Source organism: Dichotomopilus funicola, assembly GCF_033296635.1.
Source record: "Dichotomopilus funicola strain CBS 141.50 unplaced genomic scaffold C8A04scaffold_78, whole genome shotgun sequence".
Lineage (NCBI taxonomy): Eukaryota > Fungi > Ascomycota > Sordariomycetes > Sordariales > Chaetomiaceae > Dichotomopilus > Dichotomopilus funicola.
The window spans coordinates 82,338-108,089 of record NW_026944099.1 but is presented as its reverse complement, the minus strand read 5'-3'; the positions used below and the strand labels follow the sequence as shown (position 1 = coordinate 108,089).

General features: G+C 55.0%; 8 protein-coding genes across 8 annotated transcripts; 5 read left to right on the top strand and 3 right to left on the bottom strand.

Annotated features, from left to right (window-relative positions):
* Nucleotides 1-387: 387 nt before the first annotated feature.
* C8A04DRAFT_32037 (uncharacterized protein) lies at nt 388-2,545 on the top strand (the record flags this gene model as incomplete). The annotated part of the gene is made up of 3 exons (XM_062781954.1): nt 388-426; nt 956-2,291; nt 2,391-2,545. The coding sequence occupies 3 exons, from the start codon at nt 388-390 to the stop codon at nt 2,543-2,545; spliced, it is 1,530 nt and encodes a 509-aa protein (XP_062633824.1).
* An 863-nt stretch (nt 2,546-3,408) lies between these two features.
* C8A04DRAFT_14931 (uncharacterized protein) lies at nt 3,409-4,283 on the top strand (the record flags this gene model as incomplete). The annotated part of the gene is made up of 2 exons (XM_062778296.1): nt 3,409-3,682; nt 3,883-4,283. The coding sequence occupies 2 exons, from the start codon at nt 3,409-3,411 to the stop codon at nt 4,281-4,283; spliced, it is 675 nt and encodes a 224-aa protein (XP_062633823.1).
* Nucleotides 4,284-4,873: 590 nt separating this feature from the next.
* Nucleotides 4,874-7,260, top strand: C8A04DRAFT_32035 (copper amine oxidase 1; the record flags this gene model as incomplete). The annotated part of the gene is made up of 4 exons (XM_062781953.1): nt 4,874-4,903; nt 5,009-5,242; nt 5,320-5,527; nt 5,609-7,260. The coding sequence occupies 4 exons, from the start codon at nt 4,874-4,876 to the stop codon at nt 7,258-7,260; spliced, it is 2,124 nt and encodes a 707-aa protein (XP_062633822.1).
* A 694-nt stretch (nt 7,261-7,954) lies between these two features.
* Nucleotides 7,955-9,508, top strand: C8A04DRAFT_32034 (uncharacterized protein; the record flags this gene model as incomplete). Its single annotated transcript, XM_062781952.1, has 2 exons — nt 7,955-8,052; nt 8,122-9,508. 2 exons carry the CDS (start codon nt 7,955-7,957, stop codon nt 9,506-9,508), a joined length of 1,485 nt encoding a protein of 494 aa, XP_062633821.1.
* A 1,290-nt stretch (nt 9,509-10,798) lies between these two features.
* C8A04DRAFT_39904 (uncharacterized protein) lies at nt 10,799-14,602 on the bottom strand (the record flags this gene model as incomplete). Its single annotated transcript, XM_062784755.1, has 1 exon — nt 10,799-14,602. The coding sequence occupies one exon, from the start codon at nt 14,600-14,602 to the stop codon at nt 10,799-10,801; it is 3,804 nt and encodes a 1,267-aa protein (XP_062633820.1).
* An 849-nt stretch (nt 14,603-15,451) lies between these two features.
* On the bottom strand, nt 15,452-17,656 carry C8A04DRAFT_32032 (uncharacterized protein; the record flags this gene model as incomplete). Its single annotated transcript, XM_062781951.1, has 1 exon — nt 15,452-17,656. One exon carries the CDS (start codon nt 17,654-17,656, stop codon nt 15,452-15,454), a length of 2,205 nt encoding a protein of 734 aa, XP_062633819.1.
* A 1,775-nt stretch (nt 17,657-19,431) lies between these two features.
* C8A04DRAFT_14950 (uncharacterized protein) lies at nt 19,432-21,519 on the top strand (the record flags this gene model as incomplete). Its single annotated transcript, XM_062778303.1, has 3 exons — nt 19,432-19,576; nt 19,869-20,974; nt 21,070-21,519. The coding sequence occupies 3 exons, from the start codon at nt 19,432-19,434 to the stop codon at nt 21,517-21,519; spliced, it is 1,701 nt and encodes a 566-aa protein (XP_062633818.1).
* A 1,088-nt stretch (nt 21,520-22,607) lies between these two features.
* On the bottom strand, nt 22,608-24,983 carry C8A04DRAFT_39902 (uncharacterized protein; the record flags this gene model as incomplete). Its single annotated transcript, XM_062784754.1, has 3 exons — nt 22,608-24,160; nt 24,222-24,308; nt 24,377-24,983. The coding sequence occupies 3 exons, from the start codon at nt 24,981-24,983 to the stop codon at nt 22,608-22,610; spliced, it is 2,247 nt and encodes a 748-aa protein (XP_062633817.1).
* Nucleotides 24,984-25,752: the final 769 nt, after the last annotated feature.

The following is a 25,752-nucleotide window of genomic DNA, read 5'->3' as shown; positions in this document are numbered from 1 at the left end:
AGGCCGCTTTTTGGTATAGTCGTCTTCAGCCCTTCCCATCTCTTGGATTTTTCTTTTTCGCCCGTTTCTTTTTCACAGTTTCCCGTGAGCTGCCCATTCCCTGCCGTAACTTCCTCGTTTTCAATTTTCAACCCCCGTCTCCGTGTCGGTTTCCAGTTCTTCAATCCCAAGCTCAAAATCAAAAAGAACAAAGGGAACAGAAGATTGGCGGCCAACCACGCACAAATACCAACTTCTCGGCGGACGAGCAATTCCACCCCAAACAACATACATCCTCAAAGCTTCACACCCTCACACACCATCTCGTCGAATCTCAGCGAGCAACCCCCCAGATCGTATCCGCAAATATCCTCACACTCATCTTCAATCTAATTCGCCACGATATTCATGGCGCCGGCTCTAAAGCGCTCACAGCCGCAGGTGGTGGTAAGTTTCACCCGTTTTCTTTTTCTGTTCTCTTTTTTCCTGCCTGTGCCGTGCTTTGGGATCCTCTTTCTTCCTGCCTCACGAACCTGGTCATCGTCTCAAAATCTCGAAGTCGAGAATCAAACCCAGAACTCGCGCACAACACATACTAGGGCACAAGGCGAGCCGATAAAATGGTAAGGACTAGAGGACTGGAAACACAGAAATCGGACCACAGCACAAATCAGAAGAAGTCGTGAAGAGGAGGAAGCCCGTGGTTGTAAGATATTGGGAACGTGACTTTTCCACGGGCGTGAATTCGTGATAACCGGAAGAGGTCGGGAACAAGAAGAAAACATAAACGGGAAGAAGTCACGAACAAGAAGAAGTCACGAGCAGGAAGAAAGAAGAAATTGGAAAACCGCAACAACAAAAAGCAAGGCGAGGAGTGGAAGAAAGTGCAAACACACCACCCAGTTCAAACCCGTTCACCACCATGGCCAAACATATCAAATCCGGGTATGAGCACACCGACTAACAAACGGCACAGGAAACACCAACCGCGAAGTCTACCCCGAAGAACAGCATCATTGTCGCAGGAACGAACCCCGTTCCTGCTGGCAAGGTTCAGGACACGCCTTCCAGCGACACCGAGTCCGCCCACAGCAACCACAGCAATAGCCGCAGCGGCAGTCCGGCTGCTGAGGCTGATCTCCCCGACACAAAGCCACGCACCGGCAACGACAAAACCGAGATTCCGATCCGGGCCAGCCGTGAGGCCGACGACATGGACACTGACGTGCCCCACGTCTACAACAAACCCAACACCCCCGCAAACCACAAAACCCACAACGGCACCTTCCTGAAATCCATTACCATGCCTCCACCGCCTACCTCCTCGTCGGCCGGCCCTGTCGACCATCGCGACGGTATGACCTACCAGGATTATGAGTTCTCCGATATCGAAGAGATCACCGTTCGCCAGCTCAACGAGGACATCGTCGCTTACCGCTACGATTTGGATTACTGCGAGGCGCACCTGCGCGACGACCAATACCTCAATGAGCGAAACCGGGACGGCAACAGCGAAGATGACGACGGCGCGAAGGTGCCCGCGATCGATCCCGCGGCCGCGCTCACTCCCCAAGAGGCGCGCACTCTGCAATTGCGCTGCCTGGATTTGGGCCACCAGATCCGCTATTGCACCCACCGGATTGAAATGATCAAGGCGCGGACTCGTAGGTCGTTTGGCGGCGCTGGCGGGAGTGACGTTCGAAACGGCGGTCTCTCGTTTTCGTCCTCGGCTGTTCGGGGCGGCGACTACGGCCGCGGCGCGCCTGCGATGGAGTCGGTGTATTCGGCGAACGGCCTCAACGGGCCCGGCAGACAAAACGGCCGGGGCGGTGGATACGGCGGGTCGGCTCTTCCGACGCCCGGCCGACGTACTCCGTCGGGTGGCAGCAGCAGCGGCCTAGTCGCGGCCGGCAAGCGCACAGCCCTCGATGACGGCGACCATCTCTACCACGGCTACCACAACAATGCGTCCCACACTAACAACGGTGGCGCAAAGCGAGTCCGCATGTCGGCAGGTTCCCCGGAGATGGACATGCCCCATGCCAACCACGCCCAGCCTGTTCAGCACGCCGCTCACAACCCCGTCGGCGAAGAGGGGGTGAACACGGCCCTGCAGCGTCTCGGGTTCTGGAAGTGCCGGCTGTGCTCGGCGCCCAAGTACCTGCTCGCCGGCGCGGGCCGAACGCCTGCCGCGCCCTGCAAGTGGCCGCTCAAGGACATTTCCAAGATGATTACGCACTTTACCGAGATGCACGGGGAGCACACGCCGGCGGAGCGATGCGCTGAGTTGGGTGCTGCGTTGGCGCAGAATCGTACGTACATTCTTCTCCGTTTTCTTTTTTCTCTCTCATATTCCTTTTTATTTTTCCATCGTTCTTACTTACTAACGTGGACATCTGTCCGTTTTCTAGGCGGCCCCTTTGAGTACTGGCTTCGACGCACCCGGGCACAAAACATTAGCGATGGTGGCATCATTGACGACTGCTTCGACACACTGTTCAACGGCGAGATGCCAGAGCTCCTGAGACGCCATAGCCGTGCTGCCGCGGGCATGCCGGGGCCCTAGACCCTCGGAGATCGGGGATATATTACCGACTGGGCTTTGAATTGGGTTACAGAGGGCGGGCAGCTGCGTTGGGAAGATACACAGGTTCGAGGGCTATTACCGAAATGCTTCAACCAAGTCTTGAATTTGCTTGAATTTTATTCTCGTTGCATCGGGCCTTGTTCGCCATAATTATGCGGTCAGGCACTTCTTTTCTTTCTGCCGATTTTTACGTGGAGGATCTCAATTCTTAGCTCCATAAACTTCAACTGGGTTCTTAAGGACAGGGAAAGGGGAAGGAAATGGGGAGAGGGCAGCTGGAAGATGGGGTTAAGACATGGGTTTTGAACGCAGCTTCTGAAAGGGGGCCCCGGGATATGATGGCCAGGACCTATCTGGGCTAAAACAGCACCACCTACGTAACAAGTCGTGATTTTACGCCAGAATTAAAAAGCTGCAGTTAGCAATCAGTGAAGTGGTACAAGTGATAAGTGATCAGATGTCCCTTTCTTTTTTCCGTTTTTTTATTTCGTTTCAAGATGAAGATTAGTTACTAACCGTTTCCGAAGAATTTTTTTAAAAAAAGAAAGAATCACAAAAATATGCAAAAGAAGTCTTGTCCTCTCCATGAAGATATATTGACTCTGGTTATTAGCGTGACGTGATATCTTCCGGGCCTCGGCTCTTGGGGTTGTAGTGCTGTGGGGGAGACCTGGGGAAATGCCCCACAGTGGGGTCCCTTGAGCAGCTCGTCGTTCTCGCGTGCCCCTCGCCAGGCGAGCCTAAGCTCCCGTTTCCAAGCTTTTCTCAAGCTATCTCTGGACGAAAGCTCCGAGCTTCATCCCCCCACCTTCCCACCTTACCCTCACGATCGCGCGATCACGATGGGCCTCATCAAAAAAGTGACGCTCTCCACCGTCGGCCTCGGCAGCGCAGCGCTGGGCTACCTCGGCCTGGCGACCACCATCGTGAGCCCGCTGCCGGCCGACGACCCGCTGTGGCAGAGCAAGAGCTTCGCCAAGTACAACCGCCATCGGAATCCGTCGACGCAGGATATCTGTGTCAAGCGGATTCCGCTGGCGAAGATTAGGCCGGAGCTGCTGGAGAAGGAGGGGGATTTGGCGCTGGAGTTTTGTAGGGGGGTTTGGGGCGGCTGGGGTGAGTTTTTATGAGTTTGTTTTGTTCATGTCCTATCTAAGGAGTGAAGGAAAATGCCTGGGGTGGGTTTGCTGAGGGTGAGGGCATCACGCGACATGGGTCATCATCAACCCTGAACCTCATCCGGTTTTTTCTTTTGGTTTTTTTTTTTTTAACAAAAAGGAAAAAAAAGAATTAACCAAATATTAACCAACACCCAGGCTACCGCTTCCAACGCGCCTACCTCGCACGCAAATACCACTCCCCCGCAACAACACACCAACTCTGGACCGTCGAACAACTCGCCCACTCGGCCTACGCCCCCGGCACCGTCCTGACGGACCACTTCGAAGTGGTCGAGCGCACCGCCAACGAGATCACCATGCGCTGCGGCGACACGCCGCGCAACCCCAACCCGCGCGAGTCGGATGGGCTGTTTGTGCTGAGCGCGGCGGTGGACCGGGCCAGCGGCGAGGCGGTGTTGGGGCTCAAAAGCTGTTTTTTCACGAGTAAGGATAAGGTGGAGGGCATTCAGGGGCCGATGCCGGGGTGGATGGAGGAGTTGCATCGGTGGTATTCGCGGATTTGGATGGAGACGGGGTCGTGGAGGGTTACTCGTTAGTTAGGCCGAGTTATCGAGGCAAGGGATCTTATGACATGAGTGGTAATTGACATGTATGTACATGTGCTTGGTTGGCTCTCTTCCTTGAAGCACCACGTGCCCCAGCCACAACGGCTGGTTCTTCTCCATTTGCGGGCATTCTGCGTCCTTTTACGGTTCTTGCAATTTACTGCATGTGTACATGCGGAGAATGCGGGGCATTTGTCTCCAAATCCACAACACGCAGCGGGATGACAGCGATGGAACCATACAACGGCCGGCTCTGCGTTGGACAGCGGGTTCCTGTTTGATAAGACTCGGGTCCGGAAAGCGTCGTGAGTGGACTCATGCGAGTTGGTATCACTGCCAACGCTGTTCATGTGAGACATTGTATTTACAACGAGATCCTATTCGATACTCATCGGAGAATAATGTACCATGCATTCGGTATTTGATATGGCTTACGCCGAAAGCCCCTCCTCTTCCTTTCTTCATCTCATTGATTCCAGTTTCTCAATCTTGCACTATTTGCATCGAGACCACCGGTCCTCGCCTGTCGTTCTTCCAACCAACACATCATCATTAAATCCTGTATTTGAACGACCTTCACCATGTCTACCCCAAGAGATACCGCTACCAAGGTGAAACCCTCTCTCTCAATCCCAAATACTTGATCAAGTCAAACTACATCACCCCAAGCAACAGCAAACACAAATCAAGCAGTCACCCTGATTAACTTCCCATAGACCAACTCCCATCCCCTCGGCCCGTTATCCCCCTCTGAAATCACCCATACCGCCGCCCTAGTTCGGTCGTGTTGGCCTAACTCAATCGACTGCCACTTCAAAATCGTCACACTCCAAGAACCTTTGAAATCCGAGCTTGCGCCCTATCTTGTGGCCGAGCGAGCAGGTGGAAGTCGCAATGGACTCCCAAAGATTGATCGGAGGGCATTCGTGGTGTATTATCTCCGGGGGACGGTAGGTTGCTCCGTTTTCCAATCTTGAGAGAACGTCATCCAAATATTGACGCTTGAATCTGGTTTGGTCCGAAATAGCACAACCTCCACGAAGCCGTTGTGAACCTGACGCAAAGCAAAGTCGAAGCCAACGTCAAACTGGGCCCGTTCATGCACCCCAACGGTGATGGCGAGGAGATCATTGCGGTTGAGAAGGCGCTGCTGGCCCACCCAGATGTGCAGGCTGAACTTGCAAAGCTGAAGCTCCCGGAGGGCACTGTAGTGGTCGCTGACCCATGGCTATACGGTAATTCCGCCTTCCATTGCGAACACTTCTAACTAACCCCCCGGGGAACGACTTGGAGAGAAGTTGACTGACCATACCTAGGCACCGACGGCATCAACGACGAAAAGCGGGCAATGCAATGCTTCCTGTACATGCGTGACCCCGCCAACCCCTCCGAGCCCGACAGCTGCCACTACGCCTTCCCTTTGCCCATCTCGCCCGTCATGGACCCCATCACTCTCGAACTCATCCGCATCGACATCATGCCCACCGGCCTCGATGAGAAGACCAAGCCCGTCCAACCCTGGCACCCGGCCCCAGCGAGCGAGTACATCCCCGAGGCGCAGCCCCAGCTGCGTACCGACCTCAAGCCACTGCGTGTGAGCCAGCCGGAGGGGGCGTCGTTCACGGTGGAGGACTTTTCAGAGCTCGGGAAGCTGGTGCGATGGCAAAAGTGGGATTTCAAAGTCGGTTTCAACCAACGGGAAGGGATGGTGCTGTACGACGTGCATTACGACAACCGGCCACTGTTCTACCGGCTGAGTCTCTCCGACATGTCGATTCCGTACGCAGATCCGCGCGCACCGTTCCACCGCAAGGCCGCGTTCGACCTGGGCGATGTGGGCGCAGGTATCATGGCCAACAACCTGGAGCTCGGGTGTGACTGTCTGGGGAGTATCTACTACATCAGCGGCGTGTTGTCCGACAGCCACGGAGAGCCAGTGGTCATGCCGAACGTGTTGTGTCTGCACGAACAAGACAACGGCATCCTGTGGAAGCACACCAACTACCGCACCAACCGGGCCGTCGTGGTGCGCGACCGCGAGCTGGTGCTCCAGACCATCCTGACAGTCAGCAACTACGAGTACATCCTGGCCTTTATCTTCAACACAGCCGGGGACCTAGCCTACGAAGCGCGCGCCACGGGCGTGCTCTCCACCCAGCCGCTCGACGCGGACTTGACCACCGCCGCAAAACACCCATTCGGCACCGCCGTCCATCCGGGCGTCCTGGCCAGCTTCCATCAGCACTTCTTCAGCCTACGCATCGACCCCATGATCGGCGGGCACGGCAACAGCGTCGTGTACGACGACGCCGTCCCCATCCCGCGGGATCCCGCCCTCAACCCGCACGGCGTAGGGTACACCGTCCAGCGCACGCCGATTCCCGTGTCTGGCGGGTTCGACCTTGACGCTGCCCGAGGCCGCGTGTTCAAAATCATCAACCCGACCGTGCACAACCCGGTCAACGACGCAGCCGTGGGGTACAAGCTGATGATCCCGCCGGTGCAGACGATTCTAGCAGACGCGGAGAGTTTCCACCACCAGCGGGCCGAGTTTGCCGACCGCAGCGTGTATGTGACGCGGTATGCCGAGGGAGAGTTGTACGCGGGCGGGACGTACACGAACCAGAGCCGCGGCGGAGCGGGCGTGCGCGGGTGGGCGAACCGGAGAGATGACTTAACGGACAAGGGGGATCCAGTGGTGTGGGTGCAGTTTGGGATTAATCATATTCCGCGTGTTGAGGATTTCCCCGTTATGCCGGCCGAGACGCTGCGGGTGATGCTAAGGCCTGTCAACTTTTTTGAGAGAAATCCGGCGATTGATGTGCCGAGCAGTCGGCAGGAGATCAACTGTAGTGTTAGCTTGAATGGGTCAGGGGACAAGACAGTGGAAGGGAAACTTAAGGGGTTGACGCTTGGGGGTGAAGGTGGGAAACTGAAGGCTGCCTGTGCATCTCACGGTGGGATTTGATGACGAGGGTGTGAAAGCTGCATTCCGAGTTTGTTATGCGGCGTTTGAGCTGTCAGAATTTATGGAACCCACTGTGCTGTTCCACTCCATCCATACACTAAACATGAGTGTAGCGAGGGTATGAAACTCAACGAAAATAGAACAATGCAAAACCCCCGTAAACCAGGCCAAATTCAATGTGGCGCATGAAAACCCTAGAGGAAGAAGATCATATCCCAGTGTCCCTTCGTACCGAGTTGCGAGTGTGCAGTCGTCAGTCAGCCATGCTGAGCTGCAGCGGCGATCACTGGGCCCTGGCCCCTTTCCCCGGAAAGCTTAAAATACAGTGGGCCCCCACCGCGAACAACGCTCCAGACCAGCCGACGTCATCCCCCCACTTCGAGCTCCGGCTCTGAAATCGCGTTTTCAGCACTTGCACCACCCGACACGGTAGGCGTTTAAATTGGGACTCTTTTTCCCACTCCACCTTACCCCCACGACATCTTTGTTCAACGTCCTAGATCTCGCGCCTAGCATCCTTCGATATTCTCACATTGCAACACACCGTCAGAAAGAGTCGCACAAACCCGTGATTGGGTGTTTTTCTTGCTGTTCTACATTCACGCCAGCTGAATTCCACGCCGCACAACACAGCCGCGAGCAAAGCCAGCACCGTTACGAAATTCCGCCGCAACGAGAATCAAGCATCACAGCCATGTCGCAACATCAGTCACATCCATCGTACCCGTCGCATCCAACATTTATCAACCTCCCACAACCGCCGTCCAATCCGGAAACACCCCCCGAGATTCCGTAAGTCTTTCATGTCACGCCACGGATTGTCGAGCTGAGCCAGATCCCGCTAATACCTCATCACGGCAGAGGTACCCCCACGAGCACAACAACATCCCTCTCCGCCCTCTCGACAACCGCCATCAAAGATGGCCACCGCGGCGCTCTCCACCACCGCGGGCATCAACAGAACGCATCCGTCAACAGCCTCGAAGCCGAACGTGCCGACCGCATCAGCCGCCTAACAGGCCTATCCAATGTCTCAACCCTCCGCGGTCCGCCCGGGCCTTTTGCACAAAACAATTCAGGGTCGCCACAAACCACACCAACATCCACCGGTTTTCCCGCAAATCTCACAGGCCCTGGTGCAATGGCCGGCCTGACGCCAGCCTATTTCGATGCCGCTGGACAGCCCGTCGCAGACACCAAAGTAAGCACTGTCGGTTCGGCGAGCGCCACCGAGAGCGTTGGCGGGCGGACAAGCGGCACAACCGAAGTGGGCGGCGACGGGTCCACGCTAGGCGAGGACCGCGATGAGGACATGCTGACGGAGATGGACTCAGCCAGCGCGAATGGTTACATGGGTGGTGACGGGATGGATGAGGACCTAGACAACATGACGTCGCGCAGTGTGGGGGCCTTTGAGGACCGCATGTCCGACGACGGTAGCGCTAGCTTGGTTGGGTTTGGAGAGGGCGCAGGCAGTACGCTGTCAGGGCCCATCTACCACCGCCGGCCGCTGCCCACGCAAAGTAGCACCAGCGGCAGCGGGGCACTGGCGTGGGCGCTAGAGCGAAGCGGTTCAGGTCTCAGCGACGGCCCGGCCGCATCGCCTGGACCTCACCACCACCCCTATCCTCACACCTACCATGTCCAGCACCAGCGTGGCGGTAGCAGCAGCAGACAGCGGGACTATTCAACACGCTCCTCGGATCGGGATACGACTAGTTCTGATACCCCCGTGAGCCAGTCCGCCGTACGTGAGAGGCGAGAGGCTCGCATGGTGGACGGAGTGGCCATGGAAACCGGTGCACCGGTGTCTGGGGGGGCACCAATGGGACCGGGTTATGGCGATGAAGATGATGTTTTCGTCGACACCACCACCCGTAGTCCTGTTCCTGTCCAAACCCATACGAGTCCAGGCTCAAACCCCGGACAACAACAACCACAGCAACATTATCCACGGACACGCTCACGGCAGCAGCAGCAACAACATCTCCAGCATCATCAATATCCCCAGCAACATCCGTATTCGTTTGCCCACCACCACAACCAACAACATCAGTATCAACCAACACCACCGCTGTCACAGCAACAACATCAGCAGCAACACAATACCCAGCCATCCACCCGCGAGACTGCCGAGCGTATCGTTCGAGAGACCCTCGATGACGGCGAGGAAAGGGTAGGGAGTACCACGCTGGAGAGTCCGCGCGGTAATGGAAAACTGGGGCGGTTTTATTTTGAGGAGAGCTAAGCCCGCCGTCCATCTGAGCCCTCCAACTTGTCTTTTGCCTGTTTTATGAAGTGACAGTTTACCACGAGCAGAAAGAAACAAGATCGTCTTGTGTTCGGGATTGGGATTACATCTCCTTGCTATCTTGTCAAGTGAGATTGGGATTTTAACTAGCATGGGGACGGTTGATGTGTTCTGTCGTTTTGTTTGGTTCGGAGTTGGAGCTGGAGTTGGAGCTGGAGTTTGGGCTGGCTGGCCATGATTTGAAGACCTCGCGATGATGGTATGCAGGGGTTTTGTTATTATTCCTTTTTGTGGACTGAGACTTTAGGCGAGCCGATGCTCCATTTGTACTGCTATGTGTGTTGTTTTGCAATCTATCTTATTCCCTTCGTGCACGTTTTATTTTTATTTTTGTGGTTTGTCGGATCGCATTACTGCCTCGCTTGTGGTTTCAATCTCCGGTTTTGAGACTCTCCAACAACTTTATCTCAATCTTGTTATTTATTTATTTACTTGATATGTGAGGGTTGGACTTGACGATTACCGCTGTTTCTTCTTTTGGTGTACTATTATCATTACTATGAAGGAAGAAAACCAACGGGAACAAACGGTCTGGGGGGTACGGATTAGCATTACAGGATTGTCTTGCCGCAGGGCTAGCGTTTTGTTTTTATTCATCTTCAATCCTTTCGATTTTCCCACACCATGAATGCAAATCACCTGAGCTCGATCGAATGAGTTATACTCCCGTGACTGGCCCTTTGCCAGACGAAGTGGTTGTCTCCCAGGTTTCCGTGCAATCTCTCAGGGACAGGATCATGACCAAGGCTGAGATAACATTGGCAATACAACGAAAATTTTGCGGTATTTCATCAATTGCAAATTGCGAACCGTAAAGTTCGTCTGTTAGCTAGCAAAAGGGGATTCCTAACAACAGGCATTCCCATGTCCATTCATGGGGTTAGCAAACCCGGCGCCGAACACAGCGCTACCGACCCAGAAAATGGGAAGAAACATTTTCCATACACGTTTCAACACAGCGGAACCTCCGCAGTCCCGTCACATTTGCAGCTAGTAGCAAGCAGACAGCATCAGCATCATCTTCACGCCAAGCGCCCCAACGGTATCATCTTGAAAACAAACCGGCAGCAATAAACCGGCCCAGTCAACTCCACCTGTCCCTTGGCCCATTCTTCACCCAGTACCAAACGGTGCAGACCGTCCCAGACAAGGGGAAAGGACCCATTAAGAATAATAAAGCAAAAAAGAACCGTAAAAGCATCACCAACCCCCGCTACCTAACCTAATTTAACGGGACCGACCCATCCGCCTAGCCGACGAAGGCAACATAGCCGGGATATCCTCCATATCATCGTCCAAATCACTGCTCAAGGCACTCCACGAACCCGCAGGGCGATCATCCGCGCCATCATCACCAAAGCCACCACTGACTCGGCCGCCACCATTGCTACCACTCAGTCTCCCTCCTCCCTTTGCGGTCCTTTGTGTCGTGCGTAGCGAGGAACCGAGGGACTTGAAGGTCCGCTGCTTTTTGCGGGGGCTGCTGGTGGGCGGGGTGTCGAAGATGTCACGGCTGGCGTTGTCTGCGTTGTCATTACCGTTCCCGTTCGGCTGAGACGCGGGCCGTGGGCGTTTGGCGGATTTGGGGGTTTTGGTTTTGTTGGAGAGAGCGGCTGAGGTGGTTGTTGGGTTGGGTTGGGTTGCGGGCAGACGTGAGACAGGTACAGGCGACGATGAGGGCAGGATGACCATCCTTTGCTCTTGTTCTTGCTCCTCGTTGGGGGGCTCCTGCTTTTGCTGTTGGTCCTGCTCTGGCTCCTGCTCTGCAGTAGCAGCGGCCGCGGCACTGGCACGTCGTCCGCGCCGTCGGGTGCGGGTAGTCTCGGGTTCATCACTGGGGAAGACTTCACGTCGTCTGGCGTCATCGGCGTTGCCGTGCTCATGTTGCTCATCTTCGGGGTTGGCCTCGTCGCTGCGCTGCGCTTTCTTGTCCCGTCTTCGTCTGGACCTGGACTGTGACAAGTAGGTGAGGATAGGTGGTGAAGCTGTCGGAAGTTCCGGCTCAACCTCTTCCTCCGACTTTGGCTCGATGTATAAGCCACTATCTAGCTCAGGACTGGCTACTCGAGTGCTGGCTGCGGTTCGAGTGGCAGGGGTCCCGTTCTGTGAACCCCAGCGTCCGGGGAGTGAGACCTCGGGTGTGGCTCTGTTATCGTCGTCCTCTTCAGAGAGTAGCGCGGCGTCTTCAGCCTCGGCTCCTGCATCATCCTCTTCCGGGACCGGGCGGACTGGCTCCTTGCCTTTTTTCTTGCCCTTTTGAGACCTCTTGGAAGCGGGCCTAGCGTCTGCTGCAGCAGGACCACCCTCCTCCTGATCCTCATCACCCTCTTCCTGATCCGCACTACCGAACCGACCTTCCGACTCATACATTTCACAGAGGTACCTGGCACAGTCTCGTGTAGTCTTATACTCCCACCTCGGCACCGCCTTCCGCATACGCCCCCAGGTAACCACGAGAGCCTGTCGCTCATACCTCCCGCGAAACGTACCGGACACGATAGCCTTCCAATCAATCCTGGAGTCCGTGCCTGCTTGCGAATCGCGCACTGCGCAGAGAAGACGATACTTGACCTCGGGTGAGATCCTGCGCAGGTCGTCCCGGGCCTTCTTCAAGCGCCAGGAGTTGCCCGCGGGTAGGACGGTAGGCACTTTGTCGGCGACGGGCTCGGTCGCACGGATCCGCTTCCACTTTTCGATACACTGCAACCGGGATCGGGTGTGGCCCATAGCCTCGCTGATAGTAAGCCAGTTGATGAGTTCTTCGGCGGATTTTGTGCTGTTCTCGGGCATTTCTTTCTGGATGGCGTCCACGGCGCTCTCGACCAACGCCCGCAGCTGGTCTTCCTCAGCTTCGGTCCAATACTCCGTCTTGAGCATGCCGCGGCAGACCAAGTAATTCCTCCATCGGTCGCGCACGTCTTTCTGGTAGCGGTTGATCAAGCCGGCAATATAACTCCACTTCTTACCATGCTTCTCAACCAGCTCCACCAGCTCCTCGTCCTGCTCCGGCGTCCAGGTGCCGCGTCCCGCCCAGTTGTGGAAACGCTGTCGGGTCCAACTGATCAGCTTCCTTCGCGGCCGCGAGGGGCAGGCGTCTTGGATCGTAGACCAAAACCGGCGAACGATGGTGTCGCTGCTTGTTTGTGGGTTGAGGTGGATCATGCGGTTCAGCTCTTCCTGGGTCAATTCTTCGTTGTTCCGGAATCGATCGACAGCCCGGGTGATCTGGCCCTGCTCGATGTCAGACAGCGGGCCAGACCGGTACTGACCCCGTTCAGGAACCTCCTCGTCCGAGTCGTAGCCGATTGAATCTGGTGCTGGCTGCCTTTTGGGCTTCTTTGTCCTCCAAGGAATGGGAGAGGAGGAGGGGGGAGCATCGGCCCCATCTTCTACGATGGGGACCAAGACCTTCCTCTGGCGTGTCGATTGGCGAAGATTGGGGGTAGCCTCGGCTTGCGGAAGCTCGGCGAACGCCTGTGCGTTTTCCTCCTCTTCGGTGGAAACAAACGGTTGCTTGGCCTTCCTCTTCGCGCTCTTGGGCGCCACATTCGCTTGAGCTGATGATACCAGGACGTTAGAATCCAGTTCAGGGCTCGGCGGCTGAGGGGCGAGGTCTTCTGTGCCGCCGTGCACCTCGGCGAGGTCAATATCTCCATGCCCATACTCCGGCATCCCTTCGGGCGCGACCTGCGAGCGTTGCCCGTCGGATACCACTGATATATCGTCATTTTCGTCTGTGCCGCCCCCGCTCCCAACCGCAGAATACTGGTCGTCCGCCGTGTATTGGTCGCCCGCCGGAGTGTACTGGTCGACGTTCAGAACAAAATCTTCATCTTCACCCCCCGCAAAACCAACATTGTCACCCGCTGCGGGGTCGTGGCCGCCATCTGGCAAATATTGTTTACCGTTGTCGTAAGGCAACTCATAAGGCAACTCATCTAGATCCATTTCATCCACAGGCTTCGGCAACGCCGGACCCTGCCCGTCTGCTTCAGCGTACCCAGAATCCGAATTGGGTCGCTCCGCATCAGCCACCAATGCCCCCGACATTTCCAGCACAGGGTCCGCAGCGTTGACGGGCAAATGGTCACCCCGGAGTTCCCTTGAAGCTTCCAGCACTCCATCCACATATTCCCCGTCCGATACCTCCGAGGTCCTGCTCTTTTTGCGCGACTTTGCTCCGCTGCCCCGCCGCCCCCTTTTGTGAGATTGTGTACTCGCCAAGGTTTCGTTGTCGTTGGCGGGCAGGTCACTGGTAACAACTGGGAGCTCCTCCTCTTCATAATTCTGCTCTTCCTCCTGTTGTCGCTGTCGTTGTTGCCGTTGCCGTTCCTCCTCCTCCCGTCGTGCAGCCTCCCTTGCAGCCGCCTTTGCCTTTTTCCTCTGCCTCTTACTCAGCTTCGGTGGCGAGTCCGGTGCTGGCGTAACTTCTTCGGCATCCGTCGCATCCTCAGAGGCATCTCGGTGCCTGCCGTCAGCAGGTCGTCGTACAGCAGGCGGAGAAGGCGCCCGCTGCCGTTGTATGTTGCGCAAATACTCCCGGCGTATCGCAGTCGCCTCCTTCCCTTCCTTGTACATCTCATCAGCCGCCCGCTTCAATGCCGCTTGTCGCTTCTTCTCGCGTTTAATCTTGTGTTTTGAGAGCGATTTCTCGGGTTGTGTTGCAGAATACACCTGCCCGTCTGGTGACGTCGAGCGACCAACCGAGCCGACGGGCTGGCTAGCGTTTGAAGGCAGGCCGCCAGGAGGAAGTGATGGGTAACGATGGGATTCGGGAGAACGACTACGGGAACGTTTACGGCGCCTATGCCATGAGAGCGTGCCAGGGTCGCCCGGCGGGTAAGGGAGACCGAGGTCATCGTTGCGACGGATACGAGGGACGGGCATCGTAGAGGGTGGAACAGAGGCGCTAGCGTCGTCGTTTTCGTCGGTGCCGGCTTCGGGTAAAAGCTGATGAGCGCGTGGGAGTGGTGATAGAGAGCGAGATCTGTTGCCCGGGGGCGACTCGGGACGACTCGATTCATTGCCCATCATGAGTTTTGCCCGGCTCGCGGGGCTCATCGAATTAGGAAAGGCGAAACAATCAGCGGAAAATGCGATGGGTGCATTAGGGGAGTTCGGATCAATCGGCTAGCTGCAGAGGCAATGCCGATTGCAAACGGAACGGCGCCGTGATTAAGGAAATCGTTGAATTGTGGGGAAATTTCGATCCGAACTTCGCAAAAACGCGAAAGTTTTGGAGATTTTGAGTTTTGGCGTTTGGAATCGCGCGTTGCAGTTGGAAGGTGGGGAACCGAACCCCAGTTCTAGACTATTCCACTTTAGGTAAGGCGTCCCCTCCCATGCAGATCCAAGATACAAGAGCCGCTCAACTTCATTTCATCCATTTTCTGTTTGATATTTGCAACAAAATCTACATACACCCTCTAGAACTAGGTACGAGCTCGATTAATTACGTTTCCATATTTAGAGCAAAGAACTTGTTTGCAGCCCCATCGCCCTTCTCCGCGAGGACCAAGCAAGAACCATAGCCACCGATCAATGCCGAACGCCGAGCAAACCACACGTTTCTTCCCTTTCCTTGATTCACAGTGTGTCGTTTGCTGCTTGCTGCTTGTTGCCTGCAATCGGCGCCATGCGTAACCCACCGGTGTTCTTTCCAGCCCAGAAAAGACCGAGAGGGGGCAGGTAGCTGCATGTCCGCTGCAGCTCGCAGCCGAGATATATCCCCCTCTACCATATCCGAGAACGCCATCGCCAACGCTGATGCAATGCAAGCCGAAATATATCCCCCCTCTTTCATTACCAAGAACGCCAATGCCATGCAATGCCAACGCCGATGCAATGTCAACCTCTTGCCATGACTCTAACGAAACTCAACTAATTACCAGACTTCTTCGAGCCCGACGAGCCCGACGCCGATGACCTCTTCACTTCCGGCGAGTCCTTTCCGCTCCCCCCACTTCCCATACTACCACGAGCCTCCAAATCCGGCTTCTCCCTCGAAAAGAAGCTGGACTTGCGTTGCCGCAGTTTCGGAATGCTAAACACCCGCTTCAACTTCTTCAGCCGTGACTCGGTCGGCGGTGGTCGTTCGTCGCTGCTATCAGAACTCCAGCGTGATGTCAGGACTACCTCATCGTCATTAGCCTCCTCATCTTGATCGGGCGTTGCCGTTTGGGCGGCAGGAGGCTGGCTGCTCAGCGCTTCCTTAAGGGCAGCCTGTTGGTCTTTGCACTGGCTGTTCGATCGTCGGCGGAGCCTTTGGAAGCTGCGGGCTTTGAACAGGGTTTTAACCGACGATGAGGGCTTGTTGGTGAGTTTGGACGAGGTCTCGGATTTGATCAGCTTCGGACTGTGTCTTTCGCCCAAGTCGGGCTCGTCGTCGAGATACGAAGTATGCGGGGTCTGCTGCGAGAGTTCCGGCGGATGTTTCAAGAACTCAGGCGGGTTCAACAAGAAGTCCGGGAGCGGGCTAGGAAGAGGTGGCTTAGTGAGCTTTGGCGGTGCTTCAGCGGGAGGCATGATCTCTTTCAGCAGCTCATGGTAGCTTTTTCCTCCGCCATATCGGAGAATTGACTTTCCTGCGGTTTTAGCTTTGGGATTGACAGGGGCTGAAAAGTCACGGCGGAACCGTTCGTGCTTGGGTTCAGGTTGCTGGTGATCCAGCTCGGGCTGGTCAACCTTCGGGTGGTCAACCTTCGGGTGGTCAACCTTCGGGTGGTCAACCTTCGGCTGGTCAACCTTCGGCTGGTCATTTTTTCGCTCATCGAGCTTTGCCTGGTCGAGCTTGAGCTGGTCGAGCTTTGCCTGGTAAGTCTGCGGCCGGCCAAAGTTGGGTCGTTCAACCTGCACCCGGCTAACCTGTACCTGTTTAAGCTGTGCCTTCTCACTCTGGTGTTGTTCATCCTGCACAGGTCCTTTGTCCATTTCTTCGATCCGAGGAACCCGGGCTGGCGGCTGTTCATTCTCAGCCCGCTCGTGAGTGACAGGCCCCAGACTCAACGGCACTGGAGCGACGAACATATACCGCTGCGGCACGCGGGGGACAGGAGGAATATATTCCTCTTGCTTGGGCATAATACCAAGAGGTTCCGTCACACTCCTCGCACGTAGCCCAACAAGACCTTTCGAGCCGGGAACGTTCAGTGGCTTCGGGACGAGCTGCTCTCGCTGCTGTTGGGAACTCCTGAGTTTGATGAAGTTCTCCGAGTCCATCTTGTAGTCATCCCGGTCAGACTCATGCCGCTGGAAAATTTCCAGGTCCTCTGCCTGCTGTGTGCTTTGCTTGCCCTTTGGACTCTCTGTGCGTCCCGGGCTCTGTTTGTGTTGTGGGCTTCCTCCTACACTCCCCTCCCGTTCTCGGCGCTGGATACGGCTAGAACGCTTCAAACGGGTCGGCGTAAGCCCCAACCCTAGTGGCATGATCATTCGCGATCGCCTCCTTGGCTGGTACACCTTGAGTCTGTTCCTTGTGAGCCGCAACGGAAGCTCAGGCAAAGGTCCGCTCGGCGGGAGATGCATCGGAGGCGAGAAGTTCGGGTCGGACCAAACGATTCCCTCGATGTCCAATCGGGGTCGGATGTCTGTAGTCGGGCGGATCGTAGATGCACCCTCCGAATCATCGTCGTCGTCTTCGTCATCCTCACCATCGTCGCTAGCGTTCGTGCCTCGATACCAGTTGCGGCCGGCGTCATCAATCATCCGGAGAAGGTCCTGGGTATCGGAGCTCGACCCGGCACTACTGCTCCGCAACGTGGGGTGCCGTTCCTCTGCTCTCGTCGGGATAGTGGGGGGCTGAGCCGACGATGCCAGCATCAGCGGAGCAGTGGTCATGTACCCACTTGTCCCAAGACCACCATAGTCTACTCCTTGGGAAGTCGGCTGTGATTTTCTGCCCCAATAATTTGCGTACAACGCCCGGAAGTCCTCAGCTGAAGCGCCGTGCCGGAGCGCAGGGCCGGGCATGTCATGGTGGACGCCATAGAGGTGTGCGACTTGCCAAAGCTGTACTTCTACTCCGTCGAGTGATATCCGAGTGCATGGGTTGGCCAATTCCTCCGCCGACAGCCGGGGCAGCTCCATGTTAAGTCGGTTCATTTTCTTGAATTAGATTGAAACTGCGTAGTTCAGTTAGTTGCCGCGACGGGGTGAACGATGATTCTTTGGGATGCGATAATCACCGCCGACTTACCCCAATGTTCATTCTTCCGGTCCGATTTCAAAGTCTTGGAACGAGGTCGGGATACAGTCGAGGAATTTGAAGTTATAGATCGAATGACTGCATCCCACAACAGATGATGTCGATGGGATAGTCGGAGGACCAATATTGCAGCCGGTCGCTAATCCGTGAAGAAAGGGTTGTGGTTGGTATTGGAGCATTCAAATCAAATATTCCGTTCTTGACGAGGAATTCCTACTCATGGTCGCGTAAAAACACATGCCGCGAAATTCAAGGGCAGGAGCGAGAACGCGTCAAGTTCAGACGGAAGCCCAAGTCACCAAGGTGCAATCATTTTGCAAAAAGACCACCCAGCACAGTCCCAAGAACTGCAACTTTCCATTTGCCAGTCATCCTGTACCTTATTCTGGTTTCTACCTGTATTGTCTCGCCTCCCTGGCCTCTTGAATACCGTGAGGGAGGTTCCTCTGCAGTTGTAGTCTTTTCAAATGAGGCGATGACTCGAAATTAGAACACAGAAGTGCAGTTAGCATCAGGCTGCCTGGTCAAGTACATTAAGAGAAACGTTTAGATTTACAACCCAGGCATATTCACTCCATGTAGATGACAACAATCGGGGTATTTCAAGGCACTCTCAAAATATCAGAAACCAGTGAGTTATGAGGTCAACTAGTTTTATCGGGGGGTTGCCATGTCAGCTGTCTAAGTAGATAAAAATGCGAACCCAATAACAACTCGTCAGCAAACAGAACATATAGGAGGACGTTCGAAACAACATATTACCCAACCGAACTGGCTTCCTTTCCTTGACACAGGAACAAATAACACCATATATAGAACACACTCCCTCTCTTTAAGGCCCTAGCCTCCGGGGTTGTGCCGTTTGAACTTCCCCATGAACATTCTGTCAAAGCAGGCCCTCAATGCGTGACATAGATAACTACCTACACATCCGTAAACTGTGTTAATGATGTCTAGGAAAATGTACATTGCATGGAGAAATGCTCAATGATGCTGGCTAGCCACACATCATTCTAGATTCGAAGATAATAATTGATTAAACATGTTCCAAGTGTAGGTTGAGAACTTGAGGAATTAAGTAAAAAATGCGTAGTTAACGTAGTTAACGTTTTAAAGTTTAGAAATTAAACATAATTAGATGACAAGCTATTTCATTTTCTGGGACCCTCCTTACGTTCTATTGTTTCCTAGACTCATTTTGATTATTTTCTTTGTTTCCATTCTCTCGCCTTTATTTGTAGCTAGCATATTTTTTTGTGTTGTGACACTCCCCCTTTCAATGACATCTCCTCTTGCACACGAGTGTTGTTCAGGGGCTGACATAAACAAAGCTCCTCGCTGCCAAGACGCCCAATTGAGGCAGCCGGTACCTGCCAAGACTCGGTCTTGTCCGAGGCTTCAGCCGCCAAGAAAAGCGCAATTCAAGGAACTTCGCCTGGAACCAACGGTGCTTCCATAGAAACACCAACTTGACATTCCCTTTCTTCCACGCCGCGCACGAGACCAAGACCTGGCCGGCCCTTCGCTCACTTCAATTCCTTAATTCGTTTCCTTCTGATTTCGTTTCTGCAACACTCGCTTAAGTTACATTTTTCTAAATATTTCTTTTTTTTATTCCTAAGAGGAGCACTCATCTCCTATTCAATTCAATTGCAGCATGTTTTCCTCTCGGGTAGCGTACCGCTCATTGCTGGCGGCCACCAGGACGCCGCGGCATATCGCCTTCCCAAGAGAGATCCAAAACCCATGCTTACAGCCTAAGACTAAGAGACTTTATTCAAGTGAACCTAACCGTCCTTCTGGTACGTCTATTGCACCTTCGCTGGTCTTTCCTTTCTTACCTTTTTCTTGTGAGGGGGGTCTTGAGGCTGGTTTGGGAATACCGCTCCGTTCCTCAGTTTCACCTCACCATGAAACTTCGCTGGTCTTGTGTGACCTGGTGACGTAACGGTTATCGGCCCAGATCACCGTGTTGTCAACATTGACTGCTCTCGGGGATTCCAAATAAGTCACTTCTTTTCCACCGGCTTGTTTTTTTAAAGAGCCTTTCTTACATTGGGCATTCGATTAAACTGTTACTAACTCACCCAGCAGAATCGGGAGCTGGTCAACAATCACAATTCCCTCCTCCTCCTCCACCACCACCACCACCAGGGCAAGATGCTCAGCAACCCCTTATCTCCAAGATGGTGGAATCCGCCGCCACCTCGCTTGCTTCAATCTTGGTTCTTGGTGTCGGTTTCGGCTTAGCAGCGTACGCATATCATAAGTCGTACAAGTACATGGTGCTCCACAAGATGTCCAATGCCTTTGAGCCTGGTGACCCCGTCCTAGATCTCGCGGCCATCGGCAAAGATCTCCCTCTCCACCACACAGCCGCAGCCACTCACTGGGTCGAGCGGCCGGAGCAAGCCATTGTTGACGCTATCGTGTCCGGCCACAGTGGGGGGCACTACCACCTCTTTATCGGAGAGAAAGGCACCGGTAAGAGCAGCATGCTCCTCGAAGCAATGCGGAAAATCGACGGCGACGGCGTGGCCATGTTTGAAGCGCATGCCGATCTGGAAATCTTCCGGATCCGTCTCGGCAAAGCGCTGGATTACGAATTCCACGAGGATTATATCGGCGGGTATTTCAGCGAACGTGGGCCGCGCGACACCACCGCGCTCCTCGACATTGAGCGTGCGCTCAACAAGCTCGAGAAAGTCGCACTACAGCGGCGGAAGCACGTTGGGAAGCCGCTTATCCTCATCATCAACCAAATGCACCTAATCCGCGATGACGACGACGGCAAAGATCTCTTTGAGCTACTGCAGCAACGCGCTGAGCAGTGGGCCGCCGCCGATCTAGTCACCATGATCTTCAACAGCGATGACTACTGGGTCTACGAACGGCTGAAGCAGTTGGCTACCCGCATGGACGTTCTCACCATCCTCGATCTGCCCAAATCGCAAGCGACAGCAGCGCTGAAGAACTATCGCCAACGGTACTTCCACGAGCACCCATCATCGGAGATTCTGGAACAAGTTTACGACCGCGTGGGTGGGCGACTTAACTTTCTGAAACGCGTTGCCAAGAGCCATGACATGCTGGAGGCATGCGATCGCATCAAAGAGATGGAGAAGACGTGGTTCCTGAACCAATGTTGGATTCTAGGCCCAGAAATGGATGATGACGTGATGGATCAGCAGAAGTGGGCGGTAAGTTTTCTGATACCCCCTTCTGTGTTTTCTCCCCCCTTTTCTTTTCTCTTTTCGTCCTTCTACCAATATCCTTCCTAACCCACCTCCTCCAGGCCGCAGCCGTCGTCCTCGCCACAGCGCTCGTAGACAAAGAAAAAGAAATGGAAACCACCTACGACCCCGTCGTCGGCCACGTCCTGCCCTCCTTCCCCCTCTTCCAAGCCCAAGAGATCATGACCCGCGTCGACTTCGTCCGCGCCTTCGACCGGCTCAACCTCTTCAGCATCACCAGCGACGCACACGTCCGCGCCAGCTCGGTACCCATGCACTTGGCCTTCCAGGAGATTGTCGCGCAGCCGGGCTTCCGCGAACATCTGCAGGGCACGATTGACCGGATTGCGGCCATTGAGAGTCTCGGCCGAACGAGGGAACTGGTGGCGAAGGATTTGGTGCTGGGTGGGAAATACGAGATTCGGAAAGTACCTGGGGGTATCGACGTGACGTTGCAAGAGAAGGAAGAAGAAGGGGAGAAGGAGAATGGGCAGGGTGATGGGAAGAATTGAGGCTTGCGCAGAAGATATCCATCCGGCGAGTTGTGAGGGAAAGGGGTAGTGAGTACGATAAAAGTGAGAAACCTACGATTTATCTTTCTTTACGTTTCCTTTTTTCGGTTTATTGGGAGGGGTTGTTTTGAGGTTCTGTGTAACAAATCTCTGTACGCATATGTGTGTTTGATAGGGCCAGGTCGGCGGGGTATGAGGGAAAAGGGAGAGAGAGCCACAAAAGAGCTAGGTTTGGTTCAAGACTATGGGCGCAACATTGCGCGCTCTCACAAAACAGATTCAAGACACGTACTATTCAGTCACTGCGGTATTGGCCCAGGAGCTCCAGAGATCATGTCCGCGGGAGGGCCAAAAGAAAGGAAGCCCTTTTCATGCTCGAATATTCTGCCTGCAACGCCAGCTAGCCACTTAACCCGGGCCCTATGTTGTCGATCGTGCGAGATCATGTATCCATAAGAAATGCAACCAAAAGGAAAAAAATGTAGATTAACAAGCATCTCTCTCCCCTTTCTGCAGTGAACGCCATGTCTCATGTCCGATTCCCACCCCCGGTATGTGTTTCGCCAGATTCTCCCCCAAACACCGGTCTCAGTGCACCGTAAGCTCTGCGCTCCTATGCCCGTCCCACCCATACCGACATGCATACCTAAGTTCTCGAAAGAAAAGCTGTACCATGACTCCGAAAAAAAGAAACGAAGAACCAAGAGAAACAAAAAGAAAACCGCTGCTCGCCATCTGCAACTGTTCCTAGTTCACGTAGAACCGTCAGAATAAAAAGGAGAAAAGTTCACATACCCTTCCTTACGCCCGCCACATATCCCAAGAACCCAGTACCCAAGAAAGATAGTAAGAATATAAGAAGCAGCGACTGTCCTGATAACCAGTTGCGATGTCTGCGAGAGCATGCTGTCCCCAATGTTGGGATGTAGTAATAGCTGTAGTGAGGGCTAGCGGAAGACGCAAACGTAAAAAGAAAAAGGAAGAGAAAAAAGACGAAAGGAAGCATAGCTCCGGGGCCTCATTATGTAAGGTCATTTGGAACGCCGTGGTCGAGTAGGCAGTAGTCAGAGAATAGGAGTAGACTCCCATCACGCAGGGATGAAGTCAAGGTTGAGCCTCTCAGCAATGCCTGGCCAATCCCACGCGGCGATCCATTCACCGGCTTCCATGAGGCGCCAGACCTCGTCGAGAACCTCGCCGGCACGGTCTGCATTGCGAAGCCCGGTGTAGCCCCTAACTATCTTGAGCGCCGTCCGTGCCCGCTTTTGTTGTGAAGGGCTGAAGCATGCGGTCCCAATCAAGAAGCATGGGAGCAGGAGAAGCGTCTGGCACGGGTCGCTGGGCTTGAATGACTCAAGTAGAGCTAGTGACTCCTCGACCGCATGCGTCAAATCCGGGTCCAGATCAGGCGGCCGTCGGACGGGTGGCGGTGATTCGGCTCGGCTTCCTCCAGCAGCTGCAGTTTCACCGGATTGCGTAACATGGCTGTTGCTGGTGCTGGTTACCGGGTTGTGCTGAGGGCGAGAGAACGGGCCGAGGCGCGAGTTTGGGCGGCTGGATTTGGGAATCGGTCCCAAGGCAGAACTGGTAAGCTTTGGGGACGAGGCGCGACTCGTAGATGCCGACTTCGGTGGCGTGTTTACCGCCGAAGGGGGGGGCCGGCCGTGCGATGCGGAACTGTGGATAAAGGAAAGAGACGCGGCGGAGGACGCCATGGACGAGGGGGGCGACGATACGGGTAGGTAGATGGCCCGGTTGAGATAGATCCACAACATCTGCTTGTACAAAAGGCTGACTTGGTCCCGGTTGTCGCCCGGCGGCCATTGAGGGGTCCATTCCTGAATGGCGCAATCGAGGTCATAAGCTGGATACAAATCCTCGTAATCAACAGCGACATCCACTTGCGCCATCACCTTACTCCGGATCCGGTTGCGAATGGCCGTGATCTGCGGCAGGAAGCCCAGCAGGCCATCTGCAACGCCGATCAACCTAGGTTGATGGACGGTCGGAATGGACGGGAGCGGTGCGTCCAGTGTGTTTTTCTTGACGGCTGCGTGGATAAGTCCATCGGCGTAAATGTGGTACTGAAATATCTCGGCAATGAAGGACAGAAAGTCTGAGTCCTCGGGCGGGGAAGTGGAAACTAGGTTGCGATAACCAGAAAGGTGTAGCCTATGCTCACCACGTGGGCTACCCTCTACAAGGGCTTCCAGGAGAAAGCAAAGCATTTGACCGTACCGCGCAGCAACTAGCGTCTTGTCGTCGGTATTAGAAGTGACATTCGTCGACTCGATATCATGGTAGAACTTGAGTCTTGACTGGTGATGATGGTAGAGGGAACGCTCCTTTAGTGCATGGGCCGTCGTGCTGGGGTTGGTTTTCAAGATGTTGAGGCCGTATGGCGTTTCGAGATCGAGGTGTTTGCTGGCCAGTGACAGAATGGAGTGCATGAGGCCTTGGTGTTTCACCGCGATGGGAATCATCATATCCTTGAACGCGTTCTTATGCTCCCCTTCGACGGTGAGAACAGTGCTGAGATGCTCGTTGTAGTGTTTCCAAAAGATTCTGTCTTCGGCAGTCTCCAAACCGTGGAAAAGGGGTCGCATGGTGATAGACGGAAAGCCGCGACCCTTGAGGCGTTCTGCGATCCAAGTTAGACCAGGTCTTTTGAGGCGCAAAACACTGTTGGTTCTCTGTCCTACCCTCCTCAGCCTTTTCCTTGCCGCTTTTCCAGATCTGCTTCTCCGGATAGCCCTCGCAGACGACCGCGTTCTTCTCGCAGTTCATGCCTGCGAATGAAGTTAGGGTACTCATCGCCTAGTGCGATTCCTCGTTGCTCCACATCCTAATCACTTACATCGCGGCTTTGCCTCGTCACACTTCTTTTTTCGTTTCCTGCAGGTTAGGCATCCAGTTTTGGACCGACCCTTGGTGACTTTATTCGCGGTAAGGTGGGGAAGGAGCGGGTGCTTCCGGGGCCGCCCTCGCGGTCGTTTAAGCTTCGGTCCATCTAGGTCTCCTTGTAGATGACCCAGGAGAGTGGGAGTAGGCGGCGAGGGAGCCTCTTGGAGATCTTCCATGCAGAAATCATCGTCATCGAGAGGCTCCAGCTTAGGGACCGCCAACATGCCGTCCGAGCCGTCCTCCCAAGGGCCATGGTAGGGATGCGCCTCGTGGGTGTCCAGGCCGTGGTGGTGGGCCGAGATATGCTCCGGGACGGCATAGTTCAGGGGCCAAGACGGCGTCCGGGCTGACGACGATGACGATGAGTGCGGCCCGGTGGTAACGGGGGGTGATTGAGACGGAGACGCGAGGCTGCCGGCACTAGAGACGACCCTGCGCGGCTGGTCCACGGCGTTGCTGATGGGTGAGAGCTGCCCGGTATGGGCGAAGCCCGTGGTGGAAGACGAGACTGAGACCGAGGTGGAGCCGGTCGAAAAGGAGTCCAACCACGGCGTAGGCATGGTGACGGACCGGGCATCGTCCGAGTCCACGCTGTGGCTATCCGACCATCTCAACTCTCCGTCGTCTGGCACAACAGAAAGAGGGCAGTCCATGGTCTCGTCAGTTAACGAGACCATGCTAGCACATCGACTAGGATGGGACAACGGGGGACCGGCCGTTCTGGTTGGAAGAGGGTCCCCAGGTCTTAAGGCGAATGGCAGAAAGCGCGCAAGGTGGGGAGCTGGTGTGGGAGAGCCGCTTTGCGAGCGAAGGTTGGGGTGCCCAGCCTGGCTGGCTAGCCGATCAGATATCTCGGGGACCAGGGAGGGGCAAGAGGCTACAGATGGCGCATGCATGGGACAGAATCAGGGTCCGGGGAAGAGAAAACTCAGTCCAGGAAGAGAAAGCGAAAGAAGTAAGACATGGGGAGTACGTGTAAGGGAAACAGAGAACAACATCGACGATGAGAGGAGGTCATCACCAAAGCGACGACAAGACTTTTCGCCTTCCCAGTACTTATTTCCTACAAGCTCCAGACCGCGAGGTGCGGACTGGCCTTGAGAGTTGGGGTCACCAACAGAGGGGCATTGTCGACGATTGGAGAGCGCTCGCGAGAGTCAATCAGGACTCAGGAGAAACGAATTGGTGGGCGCTTCGCTGGGGGGGCTGGTTGAGTGGTGAAGCGACCACCGCCCGGGAGCCTCAGCGAAGCAACGAAGCCCCACGCCCTTGCCCATGTTCGGCAGCGGACAGGGGTGCTTCGTTGCATGGATGTGCACTGCGCTTGGC